The sequence below is a fragment of the Lepisma saccharinum genome, chromosome 9, assembly GCF_977018435.1.
Source record: "Lepisma saccharinum chromosome 9, izLepSacc3.1, whole genome shotgun sequence".
NCBI lineage: Eukaryota > Metazoa > Arthropoda > Insecta > Zygentoma > Lepismatidae > Lepisma > Lepisma saccharinum.
In genome coordinates, this window is record NC_139237.1 from 49,663,491 (window position 1) to 49,690,491 (window position 27,001).

Genomic DNA, 27,001 nt, shown 5'->3' on the forward strand with positions numbered 1-27,001 from the left:
TCCGTACGTATCTGTGAGAGGCTGGTTTCTTGATGCACCTTTCCACAAAATCAAAGTATCGTAACAGATTGGATGCAGAACCAGACATAAGACTATTACTCTCCTCCATAGAACTGGATGTGAAAGAACTTTGTAAGAAGAAACAAGCGCACTCGTCACATTGAGGTCAGTAATTAAAACATCATTTTCTTTAATACAACATTATGAAATAATTGATTCTTTTCACTACATGCCTAGAACATCAGAAAGACTAAAAATGTACATATGGTGTTAGCTAAAACCAATACTTCTCAGAAACGTAATTTCCGAATTTACATAGGCTGTAAAAATTAAATTTTGCTCTGACAGACATAGAAAAAATGTTGGGGCTCCGCGACCTCGTCTTTGAATGAAAAGTGCTCCGCGATTTGAAAAGTATAAGAACCACAGCTTTACAGTAAGGAATAATTCTGTTCCTTCGTTGCCAAAAGATGACAGTATGGGGCTGTGTCAGCAAAAACTAACCATGTTGGCAAAACCAGTCACTGCCATTGCCAAAGCTTGCTGCACTCCTGTTGCACATCAGAGCATTCTTGCTTGCTTCCGGAGTGAACCAGACAATGCAACTGCCTGGACAACAATGTCCATGTGACTTAGTATGGAGTGGCAGGAAACCAACACAGCTTTCTACTACTAAAACTGAAAACAGAAAACGTATGGAATAGCACAAACTGACTAAAAACATATTTATCACCATAAACTCACGCCATCTATTATGGTGTGAATATTTTTTATCTATATTAACAATTTACAAAATTATAATATAAAACTGATAAATAAAAAAAACACTTAAACCACAGGGCTATCAATTTTCAATTACACTACTTTTCTACTGAAAGTTAATAACAGTAAGCCATGGATAAAATTAAGTTATCAGAAGCAAATGTAAATACTAACTGTGCCCGCTGTTGCTCCTGCCGAAAAACTAAATGCAAGAGTTGGTGTCTGTTGATTACACATACTTTTGAAGCTCTCATAATGCAACCAATACAAGGCTGAAAACAAACAAACAATGTTATTTAGTAAATCCATAATGTAAAGTATAAAAGTACTCACACAAAACAAGCAAATTAAACATCTTACTGTATTTGAATTAGGGATGGACCAATATGAAATTTTGGCCGATACCGATAAAGTTCCGATATAAAATTTACCGATACTGATAACCGATATTCTACCGATCCGATATAAAATTAGATATGGTACTTGAAGAACATAAAATGTTCCTTGATCTCCTTAACAAATGTGTGTTTCAAGGTGACTACAGTGAAAAAGAAGTTTAATATTTTGACAATTACTTTTTTAGAAAGTAGGGCATCGAGATTGTTTATAAAAATTACAACAAAATGGCAGAATTTTGCACTAAATTATAAGATATTTATCGATATATCGGATCGGTAAAACAATCGGTAAATTTACCGATAAACTGAAACACCGATATGTCTATATCGGCCGATACCGATAGAGTACCGATTAATCGGTCCCATCCCTAATTTGAATACATGCAATTATCACTTTGTGGAACACGTTTTCAGTGCATCTCAGAAATGCATAGTACCTTATATTGCATTAACACCACTAAAATAAGGGGGAGAGTCTGAAAGAGTCAAGTTAACCTTGTGGGCATGTGGATGTAAACTAAACAGTACATTGTAAAGAAAAAGTAAAAAATAAAAAAGCTTGTCCACACAGGCTGAAAAGTAGAATGATTATGGCACCGGAATTTTAAGTTCCCAGATTCTTACATTTCCTTGCATGATACGAGGGCCACTATTTATATTTTGAGCCTTGGCAACACTGATTGAAGTTAGGTGCGATTTGACGTTTGCACGGAATCGTCTGGCATTATTGACCATAACCTACTTCAAATGTTTTGTCAATAGCTTCATTTGTGTTGTTTATGTTGCCTTGGAGATTGCGCGACAACAATAAAATGGAATTAACTCGTGAACATTTTCGTGCGATGTTTTTTTACGATTTTCGACGTGGATTATCAAGACAAGAGTGCATCGATCAACTTACTTACACATTTGGCGATGAAGCCCCATACTTTGCCACTGTGAAATGCTGGTATAACGAATTTAATCGTGGCCGCCATTCGCTCACCGACGAGATTTGCGAAGGTCGTGCAAAATCAGTTGTTGTTCAAGAAAACATTGATGCTGTGCAAAACCTAATACTGCAAGATCGTCATGTGACATACTGTGAGATTGAGGCAACCATAGGCATTAGTTCCACCAGCATACATAAAATATTACATGATCATTTAGCTGTGAGAAAGGTATGTTCTCGTTGGATCCCACACAATTTGACAAAAACTCAAAAAGACGCTCGCGTCAATTGGTGCAAACAAATGCTCAATAAATACAATCGTGGTGCTTCAAAAGACGTATATAAGATTGTAACAGGTGACGAATCATGGATATATGCATATGAGCCGGAACGTAAACAACAGTCGACTGTATGGGTGTTTCAAGATGAACCCAATCCAACAAAAGTTGTTCGCGCTCGAAGTACATCGAAACAAATGGTCGCCTGTTTTTTCGGGAAAACTGGTCATGTGGCAACTGTGCCTTTAGAGGAACGTAGAATGGTCAACTCTCAATGGTACACAACAATTTGTTTGCCAGAGGTCTTCGGTCAAATACGGAAAACAAACAAATGCCGTTGGAACATTCTTCATCAAGACAATGCCAGCTGTCACACATCTCGTCTAACAACCGACTTTATGAACAGTCAAAAAATCGAATTGATGGGTCATCTGCCGTACAGTCCTGATTTGGCACCCAATGACTTCTTCTTGTTCTCGAATGTCAAGAATAAATTGCGTGGACAACGATTTTCGTCGGCGGAAAATGCCGTTGATGCGTTCAAAAACCATATTATGGAGGTGTCTCAAGAAGATTGGAAAAACTGCTTTGACAAATGGTTCGAACGAATGCAAAAGTGTATTGACCATAAAGGAGAATACTTCGAAAAACAATAAAGCAGTTTTCAATGCCAAATTCCTGTTTTTTCATTGTTAGGCTCAAAATATAAATAGTGACCCTCGTACAATGAATCTTCATGGTCGGAACACAGCAAAATGTTATAATAAATTATCAAAAAAAATTCCTTCATTTTGCATGTTCCTGCATTTTAGTTTTTCCACCTTGGTCTCCTGTAAAATGTAAAAATCAAGGTTCCACTGTTTTTCTGAGAAATTCCATTTTTTTTTTTATTATTATTATTATTATAAACAAGATGATGTTTAAGAAATGAAGGAATGTGTCTATGTTACAACATTGCAGAAACACAAAGCACCATGCTGCTTTGGTGGTCAACTACATGGAGCAGTCCATTCATGAACCTACCAGTCTCATTGTCAATATTCCTTCACCAATTTCAACTTGGCATAATTCATTCTCATCATTGCCATTAAACTAAAGAGGCAGAGGTGCAATGTAAAGTAATGGGAAAAAAATACACAGTGTTTCCCAACCACTTTTCCTAACTTTCGCAGAGTTTCAAGGTACTTATAAATAACTTTCCAGACCAGCCAGAAATGATCTAAGATACTAATATATAAAGTTTTCAACTCTGCAGGTTAATCAAAAGGTTCAGTTTTGTTCAATGAAGAAAAATAGAAAGAACATGCGTAAATGCAATATTAATCAAAAAAGAACCCAGTAGGAAGGATACAGTGAAATATGTTTTCAGTTTCTAATCCTGACAAGGAATAAAACTTTAATTTCCCTGATTCTTCAAGATTTTTTAAATACTTTTACTAGAGCTAAGGAATTATCACATTCAACTGATACCAATACCAATACAAATTCCCATGGATCATTATGCTCTTTCCAATAATGTTGTTGCAAAAATATAGAAATTATAAAATTTGCAAAATTTCGAAGATATATGGACTCCGCAATGGCACTGCAACATTTTCCGATTCCAGAAAAGTATTTGCCTGTATCAATGATTAAATTCCAATCAATACTTTCAGTTTTCCATAGATTGGTATCAGCACAGCCCAAAGTCTGATAAAATTTCCCTCACCTTTTCAGAAACCATTTCACTTCAGAGTTGATATTATGTCAACGATATGCATTATGTACGTGTAGATTCAAACATTTCTGCATAAACATGCCCAATGTCTCTATCAGAAATAGTTACATCTAGTGCATAATATTTCAACTTTTAACTGGTCCCAGTAAACACAATAAATTAAATTCAAAATACATAAAGATGATCTTCTCTTTGGTAATAATTCAAAATGATGATCTTTGAGTATAAATATTTTGCAAATTCATGCTTTATGATATGTAAGGTAAGAATAACTGCTCACCTGAGAAAGGTACATCCCTCATTAAAGTAGCAGAAAGGCCCTTCCACAATCCCAATGGACCTTGTTGCCTTACTAACATTTTAATGGCTTTGCCAACCTCTGCAAATAGAAAATAATTATTTACAAAAATATTTTGAAATATACAGGTGTAAAAGCTTGTATTATACATCATGTGGTCATTTAATTACGACCACTGCTGCATACAATGAAAGTAGTTTGTTGACCACGTATTTGGCGAGAGGGTGCTGCTGGCCGATGTGTTGTAAAGAAATACTGTATCGCGAGTTCAGTACATAGTGTGGTTCGAAATGGGCTAACAGAAGGACCTGACAAGAGTTTGCCAAAGGTCAGATCGTTGGGGCCAGAAGAGCAGCTGCATCCATTTCACAAACTGATGCGATGGTCGTGTGTTCAAGATCGGTGGTAGTGAAAGTGTTCCACGAGTGGCTTCAACATTGATGCTAATCAGCTGTTGGCAAGCTCGGGAAAAAATAAAACGTCACGCGAAATTAAGCACGTACATATCAGTATGCTAATATATGTTATTTCCATCATAAAGTGATAAATTAACGAATCTAGAAGTTTGAATCTGAAGTTTCTTGTAGGTTAACGTTAACTTCCCGTGTGAATTTTACTTTCTGGCAAGCATGAAACATTTTCTCTTCCTGCTCTACACAGCAACCGAAAACCTTCACTGAAAGAACCTCTGTTATGTTTTTATTATGGTACATTGCAAGCATCAGCTACCAGCATCTTTTTACTTATGTTGTATCGTATCACAATTACCTACAAAAGAAAATAAGTCTTGTGTTATGAACAATTGTGGCAAATCGTTCTCCTTTGATTTCATGCTGCCTCTCCTTGTCTTCTTTGTCACACCGTGGCGTTAAGTCTTTTTCGCAACTCGATACAGACCTCAGCTATGCCCGCCTATTGTTTTTGTATATGAAACTCACCCTTTGTTTTGTACCGACATGGAATTTATACTTCTGTGACATTGTTGAAGCTTCAGATGAAATGTATTCCTTGAAAATTAGGGCGAATTACGTATAAACAAATTACGTAGAACTTGGTTTCATTAACACATTTTTAAATTATATTTTGCGGAACCTACAAAAATTTACCTCTAAAACAGAATTTCACAGAACTGAGTTACTGTATTACAGAGAAGAATTTATCAAGAACAAATCAATTGTGTGTGAATTGATTAAGTTGGTGTTTTAAAGTCCACTTTATGCACAATACGGCTAATCTGGAATGGACCTACAGCTGGACGTGGGATCCGAACCACTATGTGCCTAGACAGGGTATCAAACCCAGGACTACTTCATTACAGGGCGAGACGCTTACCCTACCACTGTACCATCAGGGAGGCACATGTGGGTGTGTGAAGTGAGATAATTTGGGAAGCTACATGAGAATACCGGCTCTGGCAATACAGAGTTCAATAAATTACAACGAAACGCTTGGCAATTGCTCGATTTCCTTAACATTAATGATACATTTGATACATGTGTTATTAATGCTTCGAGCTACCTGTATGTAAAAAACATAAAAAATGAATGAAAGAACAGTAGTAGTAGTTAAAGAATCAGTTGTCTTTGCTTACCGGCTACCATTGCAGTGGCGCTGTCCCAAGATCATCTTCATTGTTGGTTGGTAAAGGAACATCACCATCTTCATTTGAGCTACTGCTGTCTTCCTGCCCAAGTGAAATCACAAAAATCCTCCATTTTCTGCTCTTCAACTCCCTCCTTTTCCCATGCTTCGGAAATAATCTTTCTTGTGTGTTCTATAGCCGAACACCATCTATCTGCTGTCACATCCCTGATAGCCTGTTCTGTCAATTGCAAAATTTTAGCCAGTGTAAAAGGTGGCAAAGTGTTCCTCTGTGCTACCAGCCCTTTGGCCTGTGCCCAAATAAGTTTGATTGCATTGTACATACAATGATAAGGCAGGAGACGGACCACCGTATGTCCCGCTTCTTCTGCAAGCTTGTATATTCGATATATGGGGTTTATGTAACATAAGCAGCTGCAGTAGTTCAGCCTTACTCATGCTCATATCGCATGCTACATTATGGCGTTCCAGCCAGCTTATGATATCAGCTTTGCGGGATGACATCGTGGGGGACTTGTCAACTTGTGTTGAATGGTATGGCGCAATGTCAATGATTATTATCTGACAGGGAGAAATATTTGGCAGCAGTTAGTCTACAAACCAAGAAATATAACCCTCAGCGTCTATTTCTTCGTGGTAGTCACCGCTTTTTCTGGATTCAAAAGCCCACAAAGCTCCTTCCACAAACCGGTGAATCGAGCCAGCATGACACACAATACAACCGAGAGGTTGTTTCACAGAAGACGAAGCACTGTCATCAGTCCATATTTGTGGAATGCCATGATTCGTGTTGTCGATATTAATCACTTTACGAAGATACCGGCAGTGCCAAATAACAATGTCTTGTCGCTCCATCAGTATTTTCCTCACACTGAATTTTTTATGCTTAAAATTAAGTAGTATGCGGAGAACAACTGAAAGCAATGTCTTCTCTCCACTGAACAATCCTGCTTGCTTTAACAAATTCACAAACTTTCCTATTTGGGATTTCACCGCGAGCGTAATACTGGTAAATGTGTGCACGAATTGCGTCAAAGTCAAACGTGTCTACATTTGTCACTGGTTTCGGCCTTTCTCGGTGTTTTCCTGGAGTTCGAAGTTCATTTTCCTCCTTGCCTTGACTTCTCTCATGTTATCCTAGAAACAGTGCACTTATTAACCCCGATAGCATTTGCTGTTCTTTTAACAACCTGTGCAACAGGTAATAAGAGGTCCATTGTTTTCACGTTCCCTTTCAAAATACTCCCGTACGTTCAAAATCATTTCTCTTCCTTGTGTACCAATTACTTTCTTTCTTCTTTCCGACATTGCAGTACAATTTCTCCAAACAACTCTTACAAACACACACACGAACGACCGCTCACCCACAAAAGTATTCAATACAGAAATTGGACTGAATATTTTTAAAAAAAAAAAAAAAAAAAAACTTCACTCAGCCAAAAGCTCTCTGCCTATTAACATTGTTCCTTCAAATATGAACAGAGTCGGAATGAGAACAATGGAAGTGTCCCGTTGTTGACTGTTTAACCAGATGTTTACTCCTACACGTGTTTCTGTGGGCTCGCGAAAATCCTGAAGTAGGTCAATTCAGCAACAGCACGTCGCTACCAGAGTGGGTGGTTCCAAACCGGTTGCTAGCTCGTCCCGACTCTAGTCCAGACATCATGTAGAATCCATGCCACATAGGATATCTGCTGTCATAAAAGCAAAAGGTGGTCCAACACACTACTAGTTGAGTGGTCATAATTCAGTGACCACACAGTGAAAATGTTTTAAGTTTTCATACACACACAAAAATTTTGAAAAAGATTTCATCATTAATGCATTCATTTACACTTAAAAGAAATTTTTGAATTATTTAAATCTCACACAGGGCTTGTATAAACAACTTTATTTTAATGAAAATTATTTGCTTGCTTTCCACTGTGGTTACAGAAAACTAGGAAAGATTCAAAAAAAGAACATGCAATATGGACAAATAAAGGAAAAGAATCTTCATATATCCTTTTGCTTTACATTGAATACTACCATTTAAAGTTAAAGGCATTATTTTTCTTACAAAAAAAAAATATGCATCAATTTTACAGAAAAAAATATAATTCTGACATTTCTTGATGTTTTGAAAGCCATAACTTTTAAATTCTAACCAAATAGTTTAAATTTAATTGCATACATTTTGGAAATTATAAACTGGCAACTCAGAAACTATGTTGCTGAATCTCAATTTTACAAGTTCCTATCAATCAAGCTTCAAAGAGGAAAAGTGTTCTTGTCCACAAATTGTTTTCAACACACACACAACACAGAGTAAATTAGTTCTTAAGTTTGCTATAATACACATCATAGAGTGTGGTCCAGCGATGGGTGATAACTAGGACACATTGTGTTACACATTAAGAGTAACTCAAACAGTTTTTAATTGCTGACTCCACCACTAGATGGCCATAGAGCATCATGCAAAACAGTCAATAATAAAATGACCATCTAGGAAAAGGGTTATACGCTGGTTTAACATTTCGGGATGCACGCAATTGTAAATTTTAAAACAGCATTGTTCTTTTGTTTATAGCAAAGCCATTTGTTAACATTCTAACGTGATGTCCACATCTATTCTTTTTCTTGATTCTCCCACACCAGTTTTGTAAGTTAAAGCAACTCCCCTAACGGTTTGGCAGCAGCAAATAAGGGTTTTAACAATGGGCATCAGTGAATGTTGTACTTTATACAACATGCACCTTCTCGTGTAGTATTTGATTTTTGTACTTTTTGTGAGTTTTTTTTTTATTCAACATGTCACAGATTAGATACAAGTAAAATAGAACTATTTCTTCTAGAATCTTCACACGAGGAACGTAATTAGTGATTTAGATGAAAGTGACAATGACTTGAGTGAAGATATTGAACATGATGACCATTCTGATGAGAATGAGATTGAAGGTGTTGAATATTTAGAAGATGGAGGTTTAAAGTTACAGAATTTTGTGCTTGGTAATGATTTAGAAACTATTTGGTGTATGACTAAGTTGGTCAGATTAAAAACATTCTTGGGAAGCTTCTTGGACCAAGACACCAATATAAAATAATAAAAGAATCTTACCCAATAAAACTATAAAAACAATAAAAAATAAAATATAAATATAAAAACATAATCAGGGAACATAAAATAAATTAATCTTGTGAAAAGAGCTAATGTATGTATGTTGTAAAAAGTACAACATGCAACTGCTCACGTGAGTGAAATAAGAGCACGCCCTGAAACGTTAATAAGAAAAAATGTAATAAAATAAGACACTACATGAGCTACATAAAATACAATCTCAACATTGTAACTATTCCCATGACTGTCTTGAAGAGAAACTAGAAGCAAATCCCGTATGAATGCCACAAAACCGTTGCTTCTGGTGCTGCTGTCAGTCATGCAACTAGTAGTGAGCATGGGGTTAGCAATGGGCTGCTCGACTTGGGACTTTCTTCCAACATTGCCAAAACAAAGTTGGTAAAAACCATGAGCTGATGCTTGAGCTCTCATTCTCTATTGTTGACAACAATTGTAAACAGGAATTTCAAGTGTTTTACAATAGCAAAAGCAAACAGTTCAGAGGTGTAAAATTTATTAACAAAATTAACAGAAAACTTGTAATTAATGCAATTGGAGGGTATAAAAAAGGTTGTATACTTTTGTTTGTCTAACGTCTCTTCTGACTCATCAGTTATTTGCGAGAAATTCACCCAACTCTATCAGTCTCATGGGGACATGTAGTTATTGTGTAAAAATGGGGTACATTTCATGTTAGAAAGAATAAAAAATGTGACGTAAGTGAGCACTAAAAAGATTTCCGCGAAACTTACTTGTAAATGTTCTATTAGCGGTAAGCGAGAAAACAACAGGAACCAGAAGTCAACCCAACAGTGAAGCATCGAGTTTCCGAAGTGGATGGTGGCAGAGGCCACCGAAATTAATAGAACATTTACAAGTAAGTTTCGCAGAAATCTTTTAGTACTTGCTTACGTCTTCTAAATGGAGTGAGTATATGGAAATATCAATGGTTTGGCAATCCCTAATCTACAGTATCCAAAATGTAACAGTATGGCACACACTTCTTTTGTTCATATAGAATGAATAAAGGTGAAAATATCCATTACCTACCAAAAAATTGTAATAAATGCTTGCTGATCTAATCAATATTTCTTGCTATCACCAGCATTACAACCCATGAATTCATTCAGTGACGAATTGTCTAATGTTGTAACACTGAGGGAGACAGTGAATTCTGAAGTAAGATCAGTGCTGAAAGATGGGGAAATTGCAACCTACAATTTATTGAACCCAGAGCCAACAATAGTGTTGATTTTTGGGAAAGTAATAAACAACAATTTTCTGGCAGTAAACTTCTTCTGAACACTATTTTACAGAAATGCAGAGATGAACAGGTAAACATGAAGTTCCTCCTGAAATTATCAATAAACAAATATAAAAAGAAATAGATACTACACACTAAAACTGGGAGAGTTTATCCATGGCAACTTCGTTAATGGGGTTGGCTACCTAGAAACCTTCTTACAGAACTATCACTATAAGGTGGAGGATATCAACTCGTCATAGCACTGTGGAATTGGAAATCCCGCAATCAACGGTAATGAAGGTGTTCTCAAGTATTTGAAATTCCATGCATACAATGTTAACCACCATTGGAGTGTCAAGGGATAGCCCGAAAGTCAGCATGTTGTGTTATTGACTGTGGATGAACTGATGGGATCACTTTTCTTCACTAAATGTATGGTAAAAGCACTATATACCTGCCTGGAATATGGTCACAACCAGGGCTAGAAAAATACAGGGTGCCCAACTGCATGGCATCTGAAAATTTTCACCTGCCACATGAAATATCAAATTCAGAACTTTAAAAAAATATTTTCTTTTTAATATTTTGAGTTTGCTTATGGTAATTGCCATTAACTTTTTTTTTTGAATAAATGTGTTTTCTGTATTACATGTATCATTAAATCAGAATAATAAACATGCCATTATAATTTACTTTTTAACTATAGCTAGCCGAATTTTAAAATCTGTGGCGATATGGTAGAGTCGGCCATATACAGTATGCGCCAAAATATACAGTACTGAAATTAACAGACGAATATTACATTGTTGTCATGTGTGAGTTTATTTATTCTGAAAGAAACACTACATACACACTATTAGCGAGTTATAACTTCCTTTTCACTACTGAGAACATGAACGGCTGGAGCTATGCCCCATCGACAAACGCACATGCGCGTTCGAGGTGCGCGAGTTTGGCGCATACCGTATTAGAATCTATTGCATTGTTATTCATGCTGTTACCAGTTGAGGCAACACTTAAGAGTGCTAATCACGTGTATATATACGGAGTTCCCGAACTTCTCTAGTATGCGGATCACATATATATACGGAGTTGAATTCAAAATTTATTTCAACGGTCATTTGCCGTACATTTACAGAGTTAGCAATCCTGAGTAAATTTTGGACATCGTACTTCCTCATACTGCCACTAGATGGTGGGCAATTGCTCATAACGGTTCTGTTAGCATTGTTGTCTGATAGCAATACGCATGCTTCCCTTTTCTACAGTGCCGGAATTAGGGGAGGCGAGGGGGCAGCTGCCCCTCCAATTTTTGCCACTTTTGCCCCCGCACTATGCTAAATCTTATCTACAAAGGGAAATATACTGTCTTTGCCCCTCTAGTTTTGGCACCTTGCCCCCTTAGTTTTTGGACCCAATCGCTGCCACTGCATGTCACATATCTTGTCAACTTTTTATTTTTAGTACATTTCATATCATTTATGATGAAACGTCCAAGGTAGCCATGTGGTTATAATGTAACATATCAAAATAAAGAGGAAGAATCAAACTTTTCAACAGTATATCATACATATATTTTACATTTTTAGTTTTTTGATATATGATTTTTTAAAAAGTAGTGAAAATGGTCAGCATTCTTGGGACGGAAAGCATCTTAGAGGTCAGCACCGTAAGTGTTAAGAATGCCACTCTGGCGCAAGAAAAAATTACTTTTAATCCAATCTTGTATCTATTAATGAATTAAATCTTTTAAGATCATATTTCAAAACGTGTAGTTTCATCTTAGTTGGATTCACAGCTTTCTTAAACCATATTTGCACCCCCCCCCCCAAAAAAAAAGCTGGCTCCTGAATTATTTTTAGTTTTTTCTACCCCTGGTTATAACACAGCTGAGATGATAACCAAAAGTTTGCATTCAATATGCTGGAGGGTTCCTGTGGCAAACACCTGGATAAACAATTTCATAATGCTGGACTGGCAACAGACAACTAATTCTGTGGTCAATCCAACACTCTGACATGATATCATTATATATTTTTCTTTGTGCAAGTAGTTGAGAAAGGTCACATCTACATAACCACAATGAGATATTATACAACAATAACCAGTTGTGTCACAGCCCATGAGGACCTCATCGAAACAGTTACGTGGTGATGTGTACTCAGCATGACAAACCCCCAGTCGTTTTTAGGTTTCTATGACTGGGTTACGCTACTCGTTCATAGCTCCCCAATTTTCTCACGATGGTGGGTGACACCCCTACACAGACTGAAATCTCAGGAGAATCGAACGTGCATGCATCCCGTAGCCGGAGCACAAAGCACGATGCCTTAGACCACACAGCCATAATGCAGGACACTATACAACAATAATGAAAGAAGACATTGGAACAACAATGCCTGATGTACTAAGGAATGCACGCATGGACATTGCACATGCCACAAATTGAGCAAATATAGAATAGTTTTCAGTGCTGGCAAGAAATTCTTAGATCCAGGGGAGGAAAACCTGATATGCTTACTTGAAACATACCTGTATAACTAAGTTTCTTAGATTGCATTTTTGTTCGAATAAGCTCCAAAGGACTAACACTAGTAGCTGCCCAAACTCTTGCTGCTGCACCGGACACAAGAGGTATCCACACAGGCTGAACACGTTTCATGGGATCAGTAATTCCTAGTTTCTTGTTGTAATTTTCCTTGAGCATCATGCGTAATTGTTCATATGCCACAAAGTAAACTATAGTTGCAGGTACAGCTAGCACAAGTGTTGGAGATAATCCACTCCATAGAGACGCTACCCCTTCGTTACGGGATATCTTCACAAATGCATCCTGAAAGGAAAAGAAGAATTAAAAGCAACTGCAATACAATTTTCAAATTAAACAACTTATAATCTCACAACCTATTTAGTTTGCAGTCTTTAAGCTCTACAATGCTGGCGACCCACCTTATGCCAGCAGGAAAGTGGAAACTTTTCGAAGATTGTCTTCAATACAAATGTTTTCTGTTGATTTTAGCTTGCAGAGATGTGTTACAGCAAAGTAATGAATAGTTTTATGTAGTACCATCATGTCGGTGCTGATAGTGGATTTACATTTTAGGAGTGTTGGGATTAATGTTGTTAGAATACCGTATTTACTCATGTATAATGCACACTTTTTTCCAAAGTTTTTGCCCCAAAAAAGTGTGGTGCGTATTATGCAAGAAATAATTTCTTAATGTTTACGAAACCCTATCATGTAATATATCGTCATAAAGCTTGAATTCTGCAGTTTCTGAACATGGCAACAGTATTCCATTCAAGATGGTGACACTTATTTGCCATGCGGTTGAAATAACCTAATTACAAAATGAAGGAACATTCTGATTTTTATGGTACTTTGTATGAAAAAAAAAGATACGGAAAAAGAAAATAATTAAAATGTATTACTGGCCAAATACATAATATGACATATATGGAGTTTGTAAATGCCTAAATGGAAGAAATCTTGTGCTGTTAACTGCTAGTTTGAGAGTCCTGAATGTGCCTCCTATAAATGTTTCGTTAGTCATAGAAAAAGTATATATTTTGAAGTTTTAAAGAGGAAATTAGCAAAATCACTTATAAAAGTTTAAAGGCCATATGCCACAATTTTTCACTTTGTAATGTAATGTTCTCCTCTTGGTCCACATAGCAACAGGTGATTCATTGAATAGGAAAGATGTCATTCACTATTGATCGGCATAGCAACAGCTTTACAACCAACAACTAAGAAAGCCATTTCTTGAAACTGGATTGTACTGTGTATTATATAGAGATATAATTGTAATTGTTTGTCACTTTTCCCTATCAAAAACCAGGGTGTGCATTACATATGCGTAAATTTGGTATCGGTTTATTTTTTCCTTTTCATTTGTTTTATGTGTGTCCATTCAATGATGATAATAACCCGAGGTTGCAACAGACCGTGAGGGTCAGGGCCTACCTACCGACTGCAAGCCTCACTCCCACCTTCTGAGGTGGAAGATCATCCAACCAGTTGTGAGGTGATGTGTGGTCAGCACGACGAACCCCCATTCGTTGTTGTAGGTTTCCATGACCGGGTTAAGCTACTCATTTGTAGCTCCCCAATTTCCTCACGATAGTGGGTGGCTACCGGTCCCATACGCAGGCAGAAATCTCAGGAGAAACGTTGTTAGCTTCCCCGAGGAGACTCGAACCTGCATGTGTCCCGTAGCCAGAGCCCAAAGCATGATGCCTTAGACAGCATGGCCAAGGTGCGAGATCTGTCCATTCAATGATGCTTTGTTAAAAAAAAAAAACGTGAAAGGGCTCCAGGATACGATAAATTGGATGAACAATGTCACACTGACATGTTCATGAACTATATACCAAGAAATTAACATTTTCATGGTAAATATGTACATTTCTTGATGAGAGTTTCATTTAGATACAATTAGTTTTATTTGGTCAGGAGCATTAAGACTTAATAGTGTTAGTAGATGTACGTTGTAAGGTTAGGAGTGTTTGTTTGAATGCTGTATAGTTCTTTGATTTGTGTGTGTACATACAATGCTATTTCATAATTCTCTGAATCTTAGTGTCACTGATTAGTCGGACATTGTTCTTGTCTAGTGCTTTTATCTATACTTATTCTAACACTATGTTTCAAGAGAAGACCTTCTTTCGTCTTCAGGTAAACAAATTTATTTTTGCCAGTGGTCAGGATCGAACCTATGACAGACCGTGATTGTACTACACTACTTCACTAGCCAACTACTCCAACCCCTCTCATTTGGTTGTATTTGACTGATTTGATTTGATTTATTTTACTTCACTTTTTGTGCCACTTTTGGCTAATATGGGAAGATGGGCATGAGTGATGACATGATGAAATTGATGAACAGACATCACAAACGTCCATGCCCAAGCCAGGATTCGAACCTGGGACCCCTGGCATCGCAGCGCAATGTGCTAACCACTCTGCCACGGGGACCGGCTCATTTGGTTGTAGTAGTTGGTAGTATTATGAAAATGTAGTGTTAGAATAAATATAGTTAAAAGCAATAGACAATGTATAATGTTCAATTAACATTGCATTCTAATGAACAATCAGTGACACTAAGATTCAGAGAATTATGAAATATATATAATTTATGCACAATAATAAATAAAAAAATTAAAAAACAGTTCTAACAGCACTCAAACCAATACTCATAACTAGGGGGCAGATTTTTGTATATTTTTTTTCTTAAGGAAATTTCATATGCTCTCAACAGATTATCCATTTCACTTGAGGTGATTACTTTGGTCAAGTTTTATATTTCATATAAATGCATATTTGAGCCATATTTTAGCTTAACTTGCATATATTGGGACAGTTATATTTATTGTCAAGTATGCTCTAAACATGTAATACATTTCAAGTATTTAGAGTAGTTTTTGGCAGCTTGAATGGAAATTTGCCAAAATGCAATTACCATGCTCAAACAAAAGCTTTCATTTTTGGTAACAGAAAACATTTGTTGCCTGCATACGCCTGGACACTGATTTTTAAACTTATGTTATTTTTTGCAGACAATGCTGCTGTATAACCTAGTGAAGGGCCATTCTGTTATTTGAGTACAAAATAACAAGACAGAAGAAACTAAGGGAATGATGGTCAGATGATGAAGATATGCACTATTAGTGAATTTTATTCTTAAATTAGACATAATAAAAATATATTAACTTTTTGCAATTATGTCTGTCAATAGATTGCAACTAAATATTCAAACAACATACTACTGGTGAGGATTAAACATGATTTTTAGGTGATTTCCTTCACGAAAGTAGTAGTGATTTGAAGTGCTAATTTTACTACAAGGCACGTCCAGAAAGTAAGTTCCGTTTGGTAATAAAATTAAATTGTGTACAGATACAGAAAAGTTATTTATTGCACAAAATTCTACAACTCTTAAACTACTTTTCCACATAACTGCCGAAATTTTGCAGGCATTTGTCATAGCGTGGCACAAGTTTTTGTATACCTTCTTCATAGAAATTTGCCGCCTGTGTCTTCAACCAGTTGGAAACAGTTTCTTTCAGCTCGTCGTCATTGCGAGACACTTCGCGGAATACAGAATAAGCGCCGAGGATTGCTGTCAAAAGGTGTTGTTTTCCTTGGCGGTCAACACTTCAACAATGACGACAAGCTGAAAGAAACTGTTTCCAACTGGTTGAAGACACAGGCGGCAAATTTCTATGAAGAAGGTATACAAAAACTTGTGCCACGCTATGACAAATGCCTGCAAAATTTCGGCAGTTATGTGGAAAAGTAGTTTAAGAGTTGTAGAATTTTGTGCAATAAATAACTTTTCTGTATCTGTACACAATTTAATTTTATTACCAAACGGAACTTACTTTCTGGACGTGCCTTGTATTAAAGTAATTGCAAGGACAAAGATAACCGTCCTATAAAAATTGAGATAGCATCCGTGGGATTTGTGTACTCACTGATATATTTAATGCCGTTTTTATGGTCTTATAACACGGTCCCTGGTTTCGATAAGGAAAATTGTCACAATTATGTCTCGTATACAACCTGGAGGACAATTTATGTTTAAATAATTATGTTTTGCTATTCTTTGGTCTAAAGCTGTTGTTATGCGGACAAAGACGGAATATCGCTGTACATTATTTTCCATTAAATCTCACGTGACAAATAGCATTTGTTCAACTCCGATGTTACGGTAGGTGCGAACCACAGATTCATAGTGCAGACGGTTTGCTGCCTGAGTTCAGTATCTATCTGTAATACATTTATCTCTGTGCGAACTCTATCGCCCTCAGAATGGCACGTTAAATGTAGCAATCCAGCATTGATCCCTTTGAATTGATGGTTAAGGTGATGGATTCACATTCATAGTGTTTGGAGGTTGAATCCCTGTACTAGGCCATGCAGACCATTGTAGTATATCTGTAGTTGTACCATGTGCAATTTATGATTGTGTTGTTAATTTGAATCAAAATTCAGTTAATCTGAATCTTAAATGAAGTATTAAAAATATGGCAAAATTTCATTGATAGTTTTGAACAAAGATTAGATTTTTTTCTTCCTTTATCCATCCATCTCTTTTTGATTTTGCTCAAAAGAAAACACTACCAGGAGAAGTTGAGAAAGCTGAATTGGAGAAGCAGTTAGCAATAGCTTCCACAAATCCAGATTTGCAGTTCTTGCGATGGAAGAATTCTTGCAGAGGGAACCTCTCCAGGATTTGCCTGGATATTCCACAACTGAAATTTATTTCTTTGAAAATTCTGAATACATAAAAATTCATTTTACATCACGATATCAAAACAAGAAATGAAACTAACAAATATTGTCCACTGGCATATTGTGAAATGGAAAGAACATTTTCAAAATGCAAAGACTTACTTTCTGACAATCGGAAGATCCTTCTACATGAAAACAACGAAAAGATGTTTCCAACAATATACATATAAGGTTATAATTGCAATATTGCAGGTTTTAGAGTGAGCTTCCAGACAAAGGAATGTGTGTAATATAGTTATTTTGATGAATGAAACTAAAAATTAGTATTTTTTGGTGATCCTAAATAGAACAATTGATCACACTTTCATTTCTATAATTACTGATACATTTACATTGCATGTAAGGCATACAGAACCTTAAAATAGGCTTTGCAAATTTTTAGTGCATATTTTGGTATTTTTGATGCATATTTTGGCTGTTTTTAGTACATATAAATCTGCCCCCTACTCATAACTTTACGCTGAACACTGAAATCTTTAAATTAAAACAAGGTGAAATTTTCAAGGATATACAGTCAGTCACTGGACACAGCATCTTGAGTACTTGACTCATAATCTCACCATTGATGGTTCATGGCATGGATGTTTGTTTGTGATTGTTCCTTCACCAATTTCATCTCATCATCATTTATCCACATCACAATTAGCCAAAGTTGTAGAAAGGTAACGTAAAATGAAAATAGGTCAGGTAAGGAATAAACTAGGCAGTGGCAACACCATGTGTGTAAGCGTTGCTTCTCTGTTTCCTATTCACTCTAGCTGGTGTCACTTTCCTCACATCCAATTGGTGCAGGAATTATCTAGCAATCACTAGCGTGCGAAAAGTGACTGGTTGGAACAAACATGGTTTTGAATTGGCACGATTGCAGTTATTTTTTTTGACGAATGTGCAATTTAGTTGCAATCCTAGCTACACCATTCTGATAACGCAATGCTAAAAAATGAGATCCAGAAATTATACTGGGTCAGTTCCAAAAACAAGACTCACTATGGTTCCAGTAAAATGACTAGGCTTCTGATACCATCCTTCCGGTCCTGCTCCACATGGGCAAAGGTGGTCCATGAGTCCATTGCAGTAAAGGAAGCATTTCTGAGATAACATGGCTTTCTGCTGAGCTTGGAGTCTAGTTTTCACAACATCCAAGGGTGTCACTGCAATGACAAGGAAACATGTTAATACGTGCAGCACTCAAGAGTGATTATATGTATGGTTTAATTTTCAACGCATCCTAAGTTTTGAAGTTAATAATACAGGAACCTGTGTGATACATGAAATTTTCATATTTTCCAGAAAAGGTAAAGGTGAGTGGTAAATATTTGAAAAATTGATTGATTGATTTGGTGTTTTAGGTCCACTTTATGCACAGAAAGGCTAATTGGGACTGGACCTACAGTTTAAAGTGGGATCCGAACCACTATGTGCCTCAACCGGGTATCGAACCCGGGGCCCCTTGATTACAAGGCGACGATGCTACCACTATGCCATCGGGGAGGCCAAATATTTGAAAAAAAGGTGGTGCTATGTTTACTGTGTACATGTAATACACTCCATGGGTTCTAACCAGAACTTGGCATATCCATACTCTTAAGAATAAAGTTCTATTATAATTTTAATTATGTAATTCTTTCCTCAAATGTGCTTAAATATATGTTAATAAATAAATAGCAAAAATAAGGATATACCATGACAACTGCACCTCGAGCCTGAATTTTCAAATTCAGTTTAAAATCTCTCTCTCTCTACAGGGTGGTCCAAAAGTATTGACACACGAATAAAAGTTGAATGACATACTGTTCCGCAAAAATAACACTGAAAGTTTGTAATAGGGGTGGGGGGAAATGTTATAGGGCATATGACGATGACAGCCACCATCTTGAATTCAACTTCAAAATTTTAAATTGAAACCACAGCTTGTGACACCCTCAATTGAATAGGAAATTTTCTCACTAGTTCAATGGTATGCTTATTGTTGCTCTAGCACCAAACCTGACGGAGTTATTAACGTTTCTGTTTGCTTTATCATTGCAGGTAACGTTAACTCAGCATGGCTTTGACGCAGACAGAACGCATTCAGATTCAGCATGGCTTTGACGCAGACAGAACACATTCAGATCATGCTGTTCTCAGGCAAGTGAAGCACGAGGGTGATTGCAGATGATTTCAACTGCCGTCACCCAGATAGGTTCCCCTATCCACCCTGGTACCATCGGTAAGGTGCTTGCCAAATTTCTGGAAATCAGGTCTGTGGATGATAACCTAAAATCAGGCCACGCACGTTGACGGATGAAGCAACATCCACAGCAGTGTTGACTGCAATCTGCAAGAGTCCAAAATGAAGCACTCGTCGTGCAGCACAGAAAAGCAGCGTAAGCCATACGTCCATCATTCTGATTTTGAGCATGCATAAATGTTACCCCTATAAGCTGCAACTTATCCATCACCTAAGAGAAGACAATCCTGATCGCCATGTGGAATTTGCATGCATGGCCTGCCTGATTTGGGTTTATCATCCACAGACCTAGTTTCCCGAAATTTGGCAAGCACCTTACAGACGTACCAGGGTGGATAGGGGCCCTATCTGGGTGATGGCGATTGAACCCATCTGCAATCACCTTGTGCTTCGCTTGCCTGAAATCAGCACGATCTGAATGTGTTCTGTCTGTGTCAAAGCCATGCTGAGTTACTTCACCTGCAATGATAAAGCAAACAAAGAAACGTTAATAAGTTCGTCACGGTTGGTGCTAGGGCAACAATAAGCATACCACTGAACTTGAGAAAATTTCCTATTCAACTGAGATGTCACACAAGCTATGGTTTCCATTTAAAATTTTGAAGTTGAATTCAAGATTCATCCTCATATGCCCTATAACATTTCACCCCACCCCTATTACAAATCGATAATGTTATTTTTGCGAAACAGTATGTCATTCAACTTTTATTCTGGTGTCTCCATACTTTTGGCCACCCTCTATACATCGAATTGTTGTTTTAAGTTCACTTTGTGCACAGAAAGGCTAATTGGGACTGGACCTACAGTTTAGAGTGGGATCCGAACCACTGTGGCATATGCATCCACCGGGTATCGAACCTGGAACCCCTTGATTACAAGGCAACAACGCTACCACTGCGCTATTGGGGAGGCCCTCACCCTGAATACATATTTCAAGTTTGCTTATGGAAATTTCCATTATCTTTATTTAAAATAACTAGTACAGTATGTGTTTTTTTAATGTTTACATGTTTTCTGTATCACATGTTTCATTAAATCAGAATAATAAACATGCCATTTAAATGTTTCCACTGTTGCTGGTTGAATTTTAAAATCTGCAGCGATATAATAGTCAGCCATATACATGTATTAGAATGTACTGCACAGTTATCATTGATGTTACCAGTTGAGCCATCTTTAGGAAGGCTAGTCTGGGGCAAAGATCTAACTGCTTTTAATCCAATATAAAGTAATAAATTAAATGTTTTAGGGTCACATTTCAAAATGTGTAGATTTATCTTAAGATTGATTCATGGTTTTCTTTTCTTGGCCCATATTAAAAAAAAAACTGGCTCCTGAGAAAAAGATGTTGGCACCTGAACAACTTTTAGTTTTTTTTAACCCCTGGAGGATATTCACAAAATAAGTTTAATTTGCAAATATTGCTGTCTCAATGGTGTATATGCATGAAGAGTTTGTTGATTTATTTTTAGCAAGGCACACATTTCATTTGCAAATAATCGAACAGCATTTGCACATCAGCCACACGTGAAATGTGATCCCTAATTCATTTCTTGAATGTGAGGAGCATGAAACAGGCCAAAATTTCGGTTTCTCCATTTTTAATGTGTACTTTTCAAAAGCTGTCTCTTTGGCCACCTCTTTACTGCACAGAACACAAGAATAATATTCTTCCTTTGTTTCCTCTTTATGCTTCACTGCTAAAGATAGACTAACTCCATGTTGTGAAATGTTGACTGTTGTAACAACACAAATTTAAAGGAAAGAAAATCTTTATCAATACAACCAGTATTTTGGTAGTAAAAACTTGCTTATTCAGGGTGGCTACAAACAAGCAGAAATGAAATTCCCTCACTTTTCCAGGTTTTCCAGGACAAAATTTACAATTTTCCATTACAATTACAAACTAAACTAAATCGATGTTTTGCAAATAGAAATAATAAACTCATACAGACACAGATTACAGAATTTTATCATATGCAGTAAGTTTAAAATAAAATACTTGATTATTTTTAAAGTTACAACTAAATGAGATGCAGCCATTTTAGGACAGTTCCAGGTTAAAAATTGCAGCTCTCATACAGTCTCCCACCGACTGCGACGTAGCCTACATGTAGTAATCAGATTCTTGCACGCTCAGAATTTGGCACAGAGCCACCAGCAATCATGTGAGGTGTGCAGACTGGACGTCGTGAGTGATGGTCCGAAGATGGTGCAGATAATTCAAGGAAGGCCAATTGAATGTACACAACCCCATACAGCTGAGTACATGCTGTACTTGCATCACTTCAGGTGCCCTGGCTTGCATGTTTGACAGCTACACTGCGGTAGAGAGAGTTCCAGTCTTTGCTGTCAGACACATATGCCATGGGCATACAAAATTTAATGCTATGCTACGACAAATGCCAGATCAACGGTGGTGATTATGCCGAAAATTAGGTTAGGACTCAATGTTACTAATGCAATAAATTAGAACTGATATTTTTTTATTTATGCCTAAATCAATCTTGATTTATTATTTTTTTTCAAATTGGTGTATTTTTTTATTTTTTACTATTCGGTTATTTTCCCCAAAATTCACATTTTAATTATAGCATTTTTTTGGCAAATATCTGAAATTATACCTTCATGGTGTTTTTAAACTACTGTTTCAAACTGTAAGTCACATGGCCTACACCTCTTCATGAGAGTTTGATATCTTGAAAGTTATTTTCCATACCCCCTTTTTAATTTTAAGGTTAAGGTTTTTAAATAATGGAATTTTTTCGTATATACTGAAGGGTGCATAATGACCATAAGTGGTGACATGCACAAAATAATTAAATCAATCAATCTTACGTGACAGATACCGATATATTATGGCACCAAAAATTGGCATTATCTTTTTTTTTTTACTTGTAGGTGTTATGTTTCCCAAAATTCGAGTTTTTGTTTTAGAACATATTTTACAATGGTGCATTTTACTCACTATCAATTCAAATAAAAATATATAAATAACTTACATGAGTGAGTACTACTACTACTCACTCACGTAAGTTATTTATATATTCTTATTTGTTTTGTTTTAGAACATTTTTCTGCCAAATATACCAAAACTTAATACTCCAGTGTGCCTTTAAACTATTATTTTAAATTGTAGGTCACATGGTCTACATATTTTCGTGACAGTTTGATATGTTGGAACAGATTTTTGAGATAGACAAGTAAAGTGCTCCCCTGCACTTTGCCATGAAGGTGTATAGGGGTGTGGAGTTAGGGTCCACACTTTCTTGATCACGGCTGTAGGCAGGGGTGATGTGATCAGCACCATGCTCCTGGCTACCTTTATCCCTCAAAGTTTCCTCCAGGTACCCATATGATGCTGGGTGGGTGCCAGAGCAGTTTGAATAGGTGGAAAAGATTCCGGTTCTCCCCCGCAGGGGATCGACCCTGGGTCCCTCGCATGGTAGTCAGATGCCCTAACGACTGAGCTCCATTATTTCTTGCTCAACAAATGCCGATGGTGCGTACTTAGCTTGGAAATTCAAAACACATCTTGCGCAACAAATACTGAAGATGTGGCTCCCGTGTGATGGTAGATACGCACTAGATCTCCTGTTAGAACCCTGCCACTTTGCTCTGTGATGAAAATGGTTTTGATAGAAGTTGAAAAAAATCGTGGGAAATACATGATTTAATGTGGCTATCGGAATTATTCCATGTATAACAAGCATTATAGTTTACTCTTGAATAAAATGTTGGAAAACTTCTATGTACATTCACATTCTATGTACACAAACATGGCCTAGAAACGACAAGAATGTTGGATTTCATGGAATTTTTCGTTGCTTTAGGAAATTTTTAAAAAAAAATGCTAAAAATGCCAACAATTCGCATTATTTAGATATTTCGAACAGGTGAAAAATGTGTACAGACAGCACTGCACATAAATAAACACAACTTTGCAGCAATTACCATTTTTCACGGTTTTCACGTTTGCGAAAAATCATGTCCCCACTAATTGGAAATTACTTTCTGGCCACCCCTCATATAAATCAGTAGATGGGAAGTGAAAATTTAGCAGGGCTGGCAGAGAAAAGTCAATTCTTGAAGAAAGTGATTTGCTTTTATTATTGAATTAATCGAGTAAATATGATATTAAAATATTTATGTATTTATTATTAGTATTTTATTTCATACTATTGGACACAAACTTCACTCAGTGAGAGATTAATGACCATCTCTTACGAGTTTAAACAGACAGGACAGAGAGTGAGTTAATTTCATTGCAATACGAGTGTTGCAGTAAATTTGAGGTTGGGAGCATGCACTTGCCAATTTTTATAACGTTCACCAATGCAGATTTATGTTTCCCTTTTTCGTGATAGTATTCAATATATATCCCGTTTTGTTGGATTCTTCTTGATATCTAAGAATAGTGCAATGTCATTGTAAACGTATGTTGACTTGTGCAAAACCAGTAATACGTCAGGATGATGAAAGAAAACCTTCGTAAGCACTGCTACATTAAATAAGGTGAAGTGAGCCAGAAGAGTAATAAAATTCCATCAGCATATTTGCAGTCTAAAGTTCTTCTTGTTTATGCGATTTTTGTTGAATGTGCAGTCCGAAGACATACAACAAAAATCAATTCCATACGAGTGCCATGCACGTCGTAGTGAGATACATTGTAGTGTGGCGATATTCGACAAAAATCGTATGTATGAATGGAGCCTATTTGTTTCCATGTTCCTTCAGTTTGTCCAACAAAATGCCTTACTACGACGTTCAATAACTATTGGACGGTGCCACCCGCTGCTCCCATCCCCTCCAACTGATGACAGTTCTGTCCCCTTACTACTCCCATAACGACAAGAAAAAATGATAATTCAATGCATTTTCCACGTAATATTTAGAGGCTTAACACATTTTTCTGCCCCTCCGGAAATCTCTCTCTCTCTCTCTCTCCTCCTGCAATCCCTGGTTTCTGGCAATGTGGTTGTGTTGTGCATAAAAGGGGCCTAAAAGTTGAGGCTCCCAGACGTTGTAGAAGATTTCCGAGACCGGGTTACGCTACTCACTCGTAGCTCCAAAATTTCCTCACAATGGTGGGTTGCCACTGGTCCTATAAACAGGCAGAGAACCCATAGACTGAACCCAGGCAGACTCGAACCCATGCCGTCTGAGCCCAAAGCACAGCATCATAGAACGCACAGCCACGGAGAAGAACTATTCTTATATTTATATACAGATTTTACAACATAATTATAATAAATACAGATAAACTAGTACTCACTTTTATCCGCGAAGCTTTTTTTTCTTTTCCGATTAATTTCAGTGGCCACTGCCACCATCCTCGTTGGAACTACTTTCTCCGTATTTATATACTACCGCGTCTCTCTTTTCCCAATTATGAATAATTATAATCTTAAGATCTGGACTACTTGGGTCAACTTACATAACCTAATATGTTCTTAGCTACTATTTTTCATTTTTATAATCAAAATTTCATTCATAAATAAACCAATATTTTTTTAATAACAGCTCGAATTTTTGACGTGGTTGCTAAGAATTTCCACATTAACCTTCCACTGTTTCTTGATCTTGTGTGATACGCAAAGCAAGAACTGTATGTCTCGTTCACATGATTTCCACATTTTGTAAGAGGTTCAATATCAAATAGTTACTCTCAAAACAATTACATTTTTATTAAAAATAACAGTCCTGCCAAAATGTGTAATTAATTCCAACCTAGGTATACACTACTTGGCACTGCACTGTAAAGAAAAGTTCTGCCTTTGATGAGAATCAAACCCAAGACCATTGGTATGACCTCAATGCGTAGCCTCCACGATATGACGATATGATGTCACCTACATAGTTCAATCCCGTGGTTCCACAAACGAAACCTCGGTGCGGTGGTGAGACGAGTAATTTTGAAAGCAAGGGATATGGTTGTGTGAAGAGGGACAGTAGGGGTGAGGTGATGAAGTTCTCTCAGTTTCTAAAGAACGTTTGTATGTAGTTAGGGACTGGTGAGTGCAGTGATACAAAGTCGATATCTTCATCGCTCACTGTATGTATACAACTCCTACGACGACACAATTTTTCAAGGTATAAACAACATAAATCATTTAATATTCTAATAAAAACTGAAGGAATATAAATGGTAAACTTCAAGAAACATCACCTTATGAAATGACAGCGTGACAAAGGGTTACTAACAATTCCAACATTAACGTTTGCATCTGTGTATTGATTTAGAGGCAAGATTTAATAGCATAGCTACATTAGTAAACAAATGATGCACTAAGCAAATAATATAGTTCCATAAATTCCATGTGAACACTAGTTTTAAATAATACACTGCTTATTGCTTTTTTTATTACATTATCTCATTTTATGGTTTCAATTTTATTAAAGTAGTTTTGTATTGAGAAATTTCAAAACTAATTGCAATTTGTATTAAAAAGTAAAAAAAAAAAATCATCAAATATGCAATAAATATTTCTCAGGCTTACAAGAATTGGCATTCTATCGTTTAAAAATAGTATTGGCATTCTATCGTTTAAAAATAGTATTGGCATTCTATCGTTTAAAAAAAGTATTGTAGGGGAGAATCGAACCGGGGACCCTTCATGTGGAGAGCAGGTATCATAGTGACTGGACCACACCATCTTTCTTGAACCGTTGCTTACATGCTCCTACCCATGTGTTGAAAACATATTGCACTATTTTATCTGCTATTCATAGAAAGTATTTCAAACAGAATATTACAATTAAATTTGTGTTTTTCGAAACTACGGAACATTATGTTTTGTTGTTAACTCTAAATATTGAAAACGAGATAATTTAGAGTTCGGTCACAGATACGATAGCCCATGTCATGTATGATTCAACAGTCTACCTAACAGAAGACTGCGAGCTGAGCATGCGCAGTTCTACGATTAGCAAGCATAATGTTCTCTGCCTGAGACCACAATTCACAAGTCAACGCGAAGGTTCTCTCAGCATTATGACGCCATCCTTGGTTGATTTGCAGAGATGTGCCCAGGAATTTGTAAACGAGGTATATGGATTGTAGAGGCTTCTATTTTTTAAAAACATTCAACTCATATTTTACCTCACAGTTGGGCTACAAAGGGTTTAGATTTTCATCAATACCT

The 27,001-nt window shown here is 36.7% G+C and overlaps 1 protein-coding gene across 3 annotated transcripts in view; it reads right to left on the bottom strand.

The window, feature by feature from the left end:
* LOC145992045 (mitochondrial glutathione transporter SLC25A40-like) overlaps nucleotides 1-27,001 on the bottom strand; it is a 54,477-nt gene that overhangs the window by 19,412 nt on the left and 8,064 nt on the right. For all 3 annotated transcript variants that reach the window (XM_083128168.1, XM_083128169.1, XM_083128167.1), the window contains exons 2-5: nucleotides 18,614-18,777; nucleotides 12,862-13,162; nucleotides 4,367-4,465; nucleotides 937-1,034 (exon numbers count right to left, since the gene is read on the bottom strand). In XM_083128168.1, coding sequence (XP_082984294.1) covers nucleotides 937-1,034; nucleotides 4,367-4,465; nucleotides 12,862-13,162; nucleotides 18,614-18,777 — 662 coding nt within the window. The remainder of the gene's footprint in view (nucleotides 1-936; nucleotides 1,035-4,366; nucleotides 4,466-12,861; nucleotides 13,163-18,613; nucleotides 18,778-27,001) is intronic.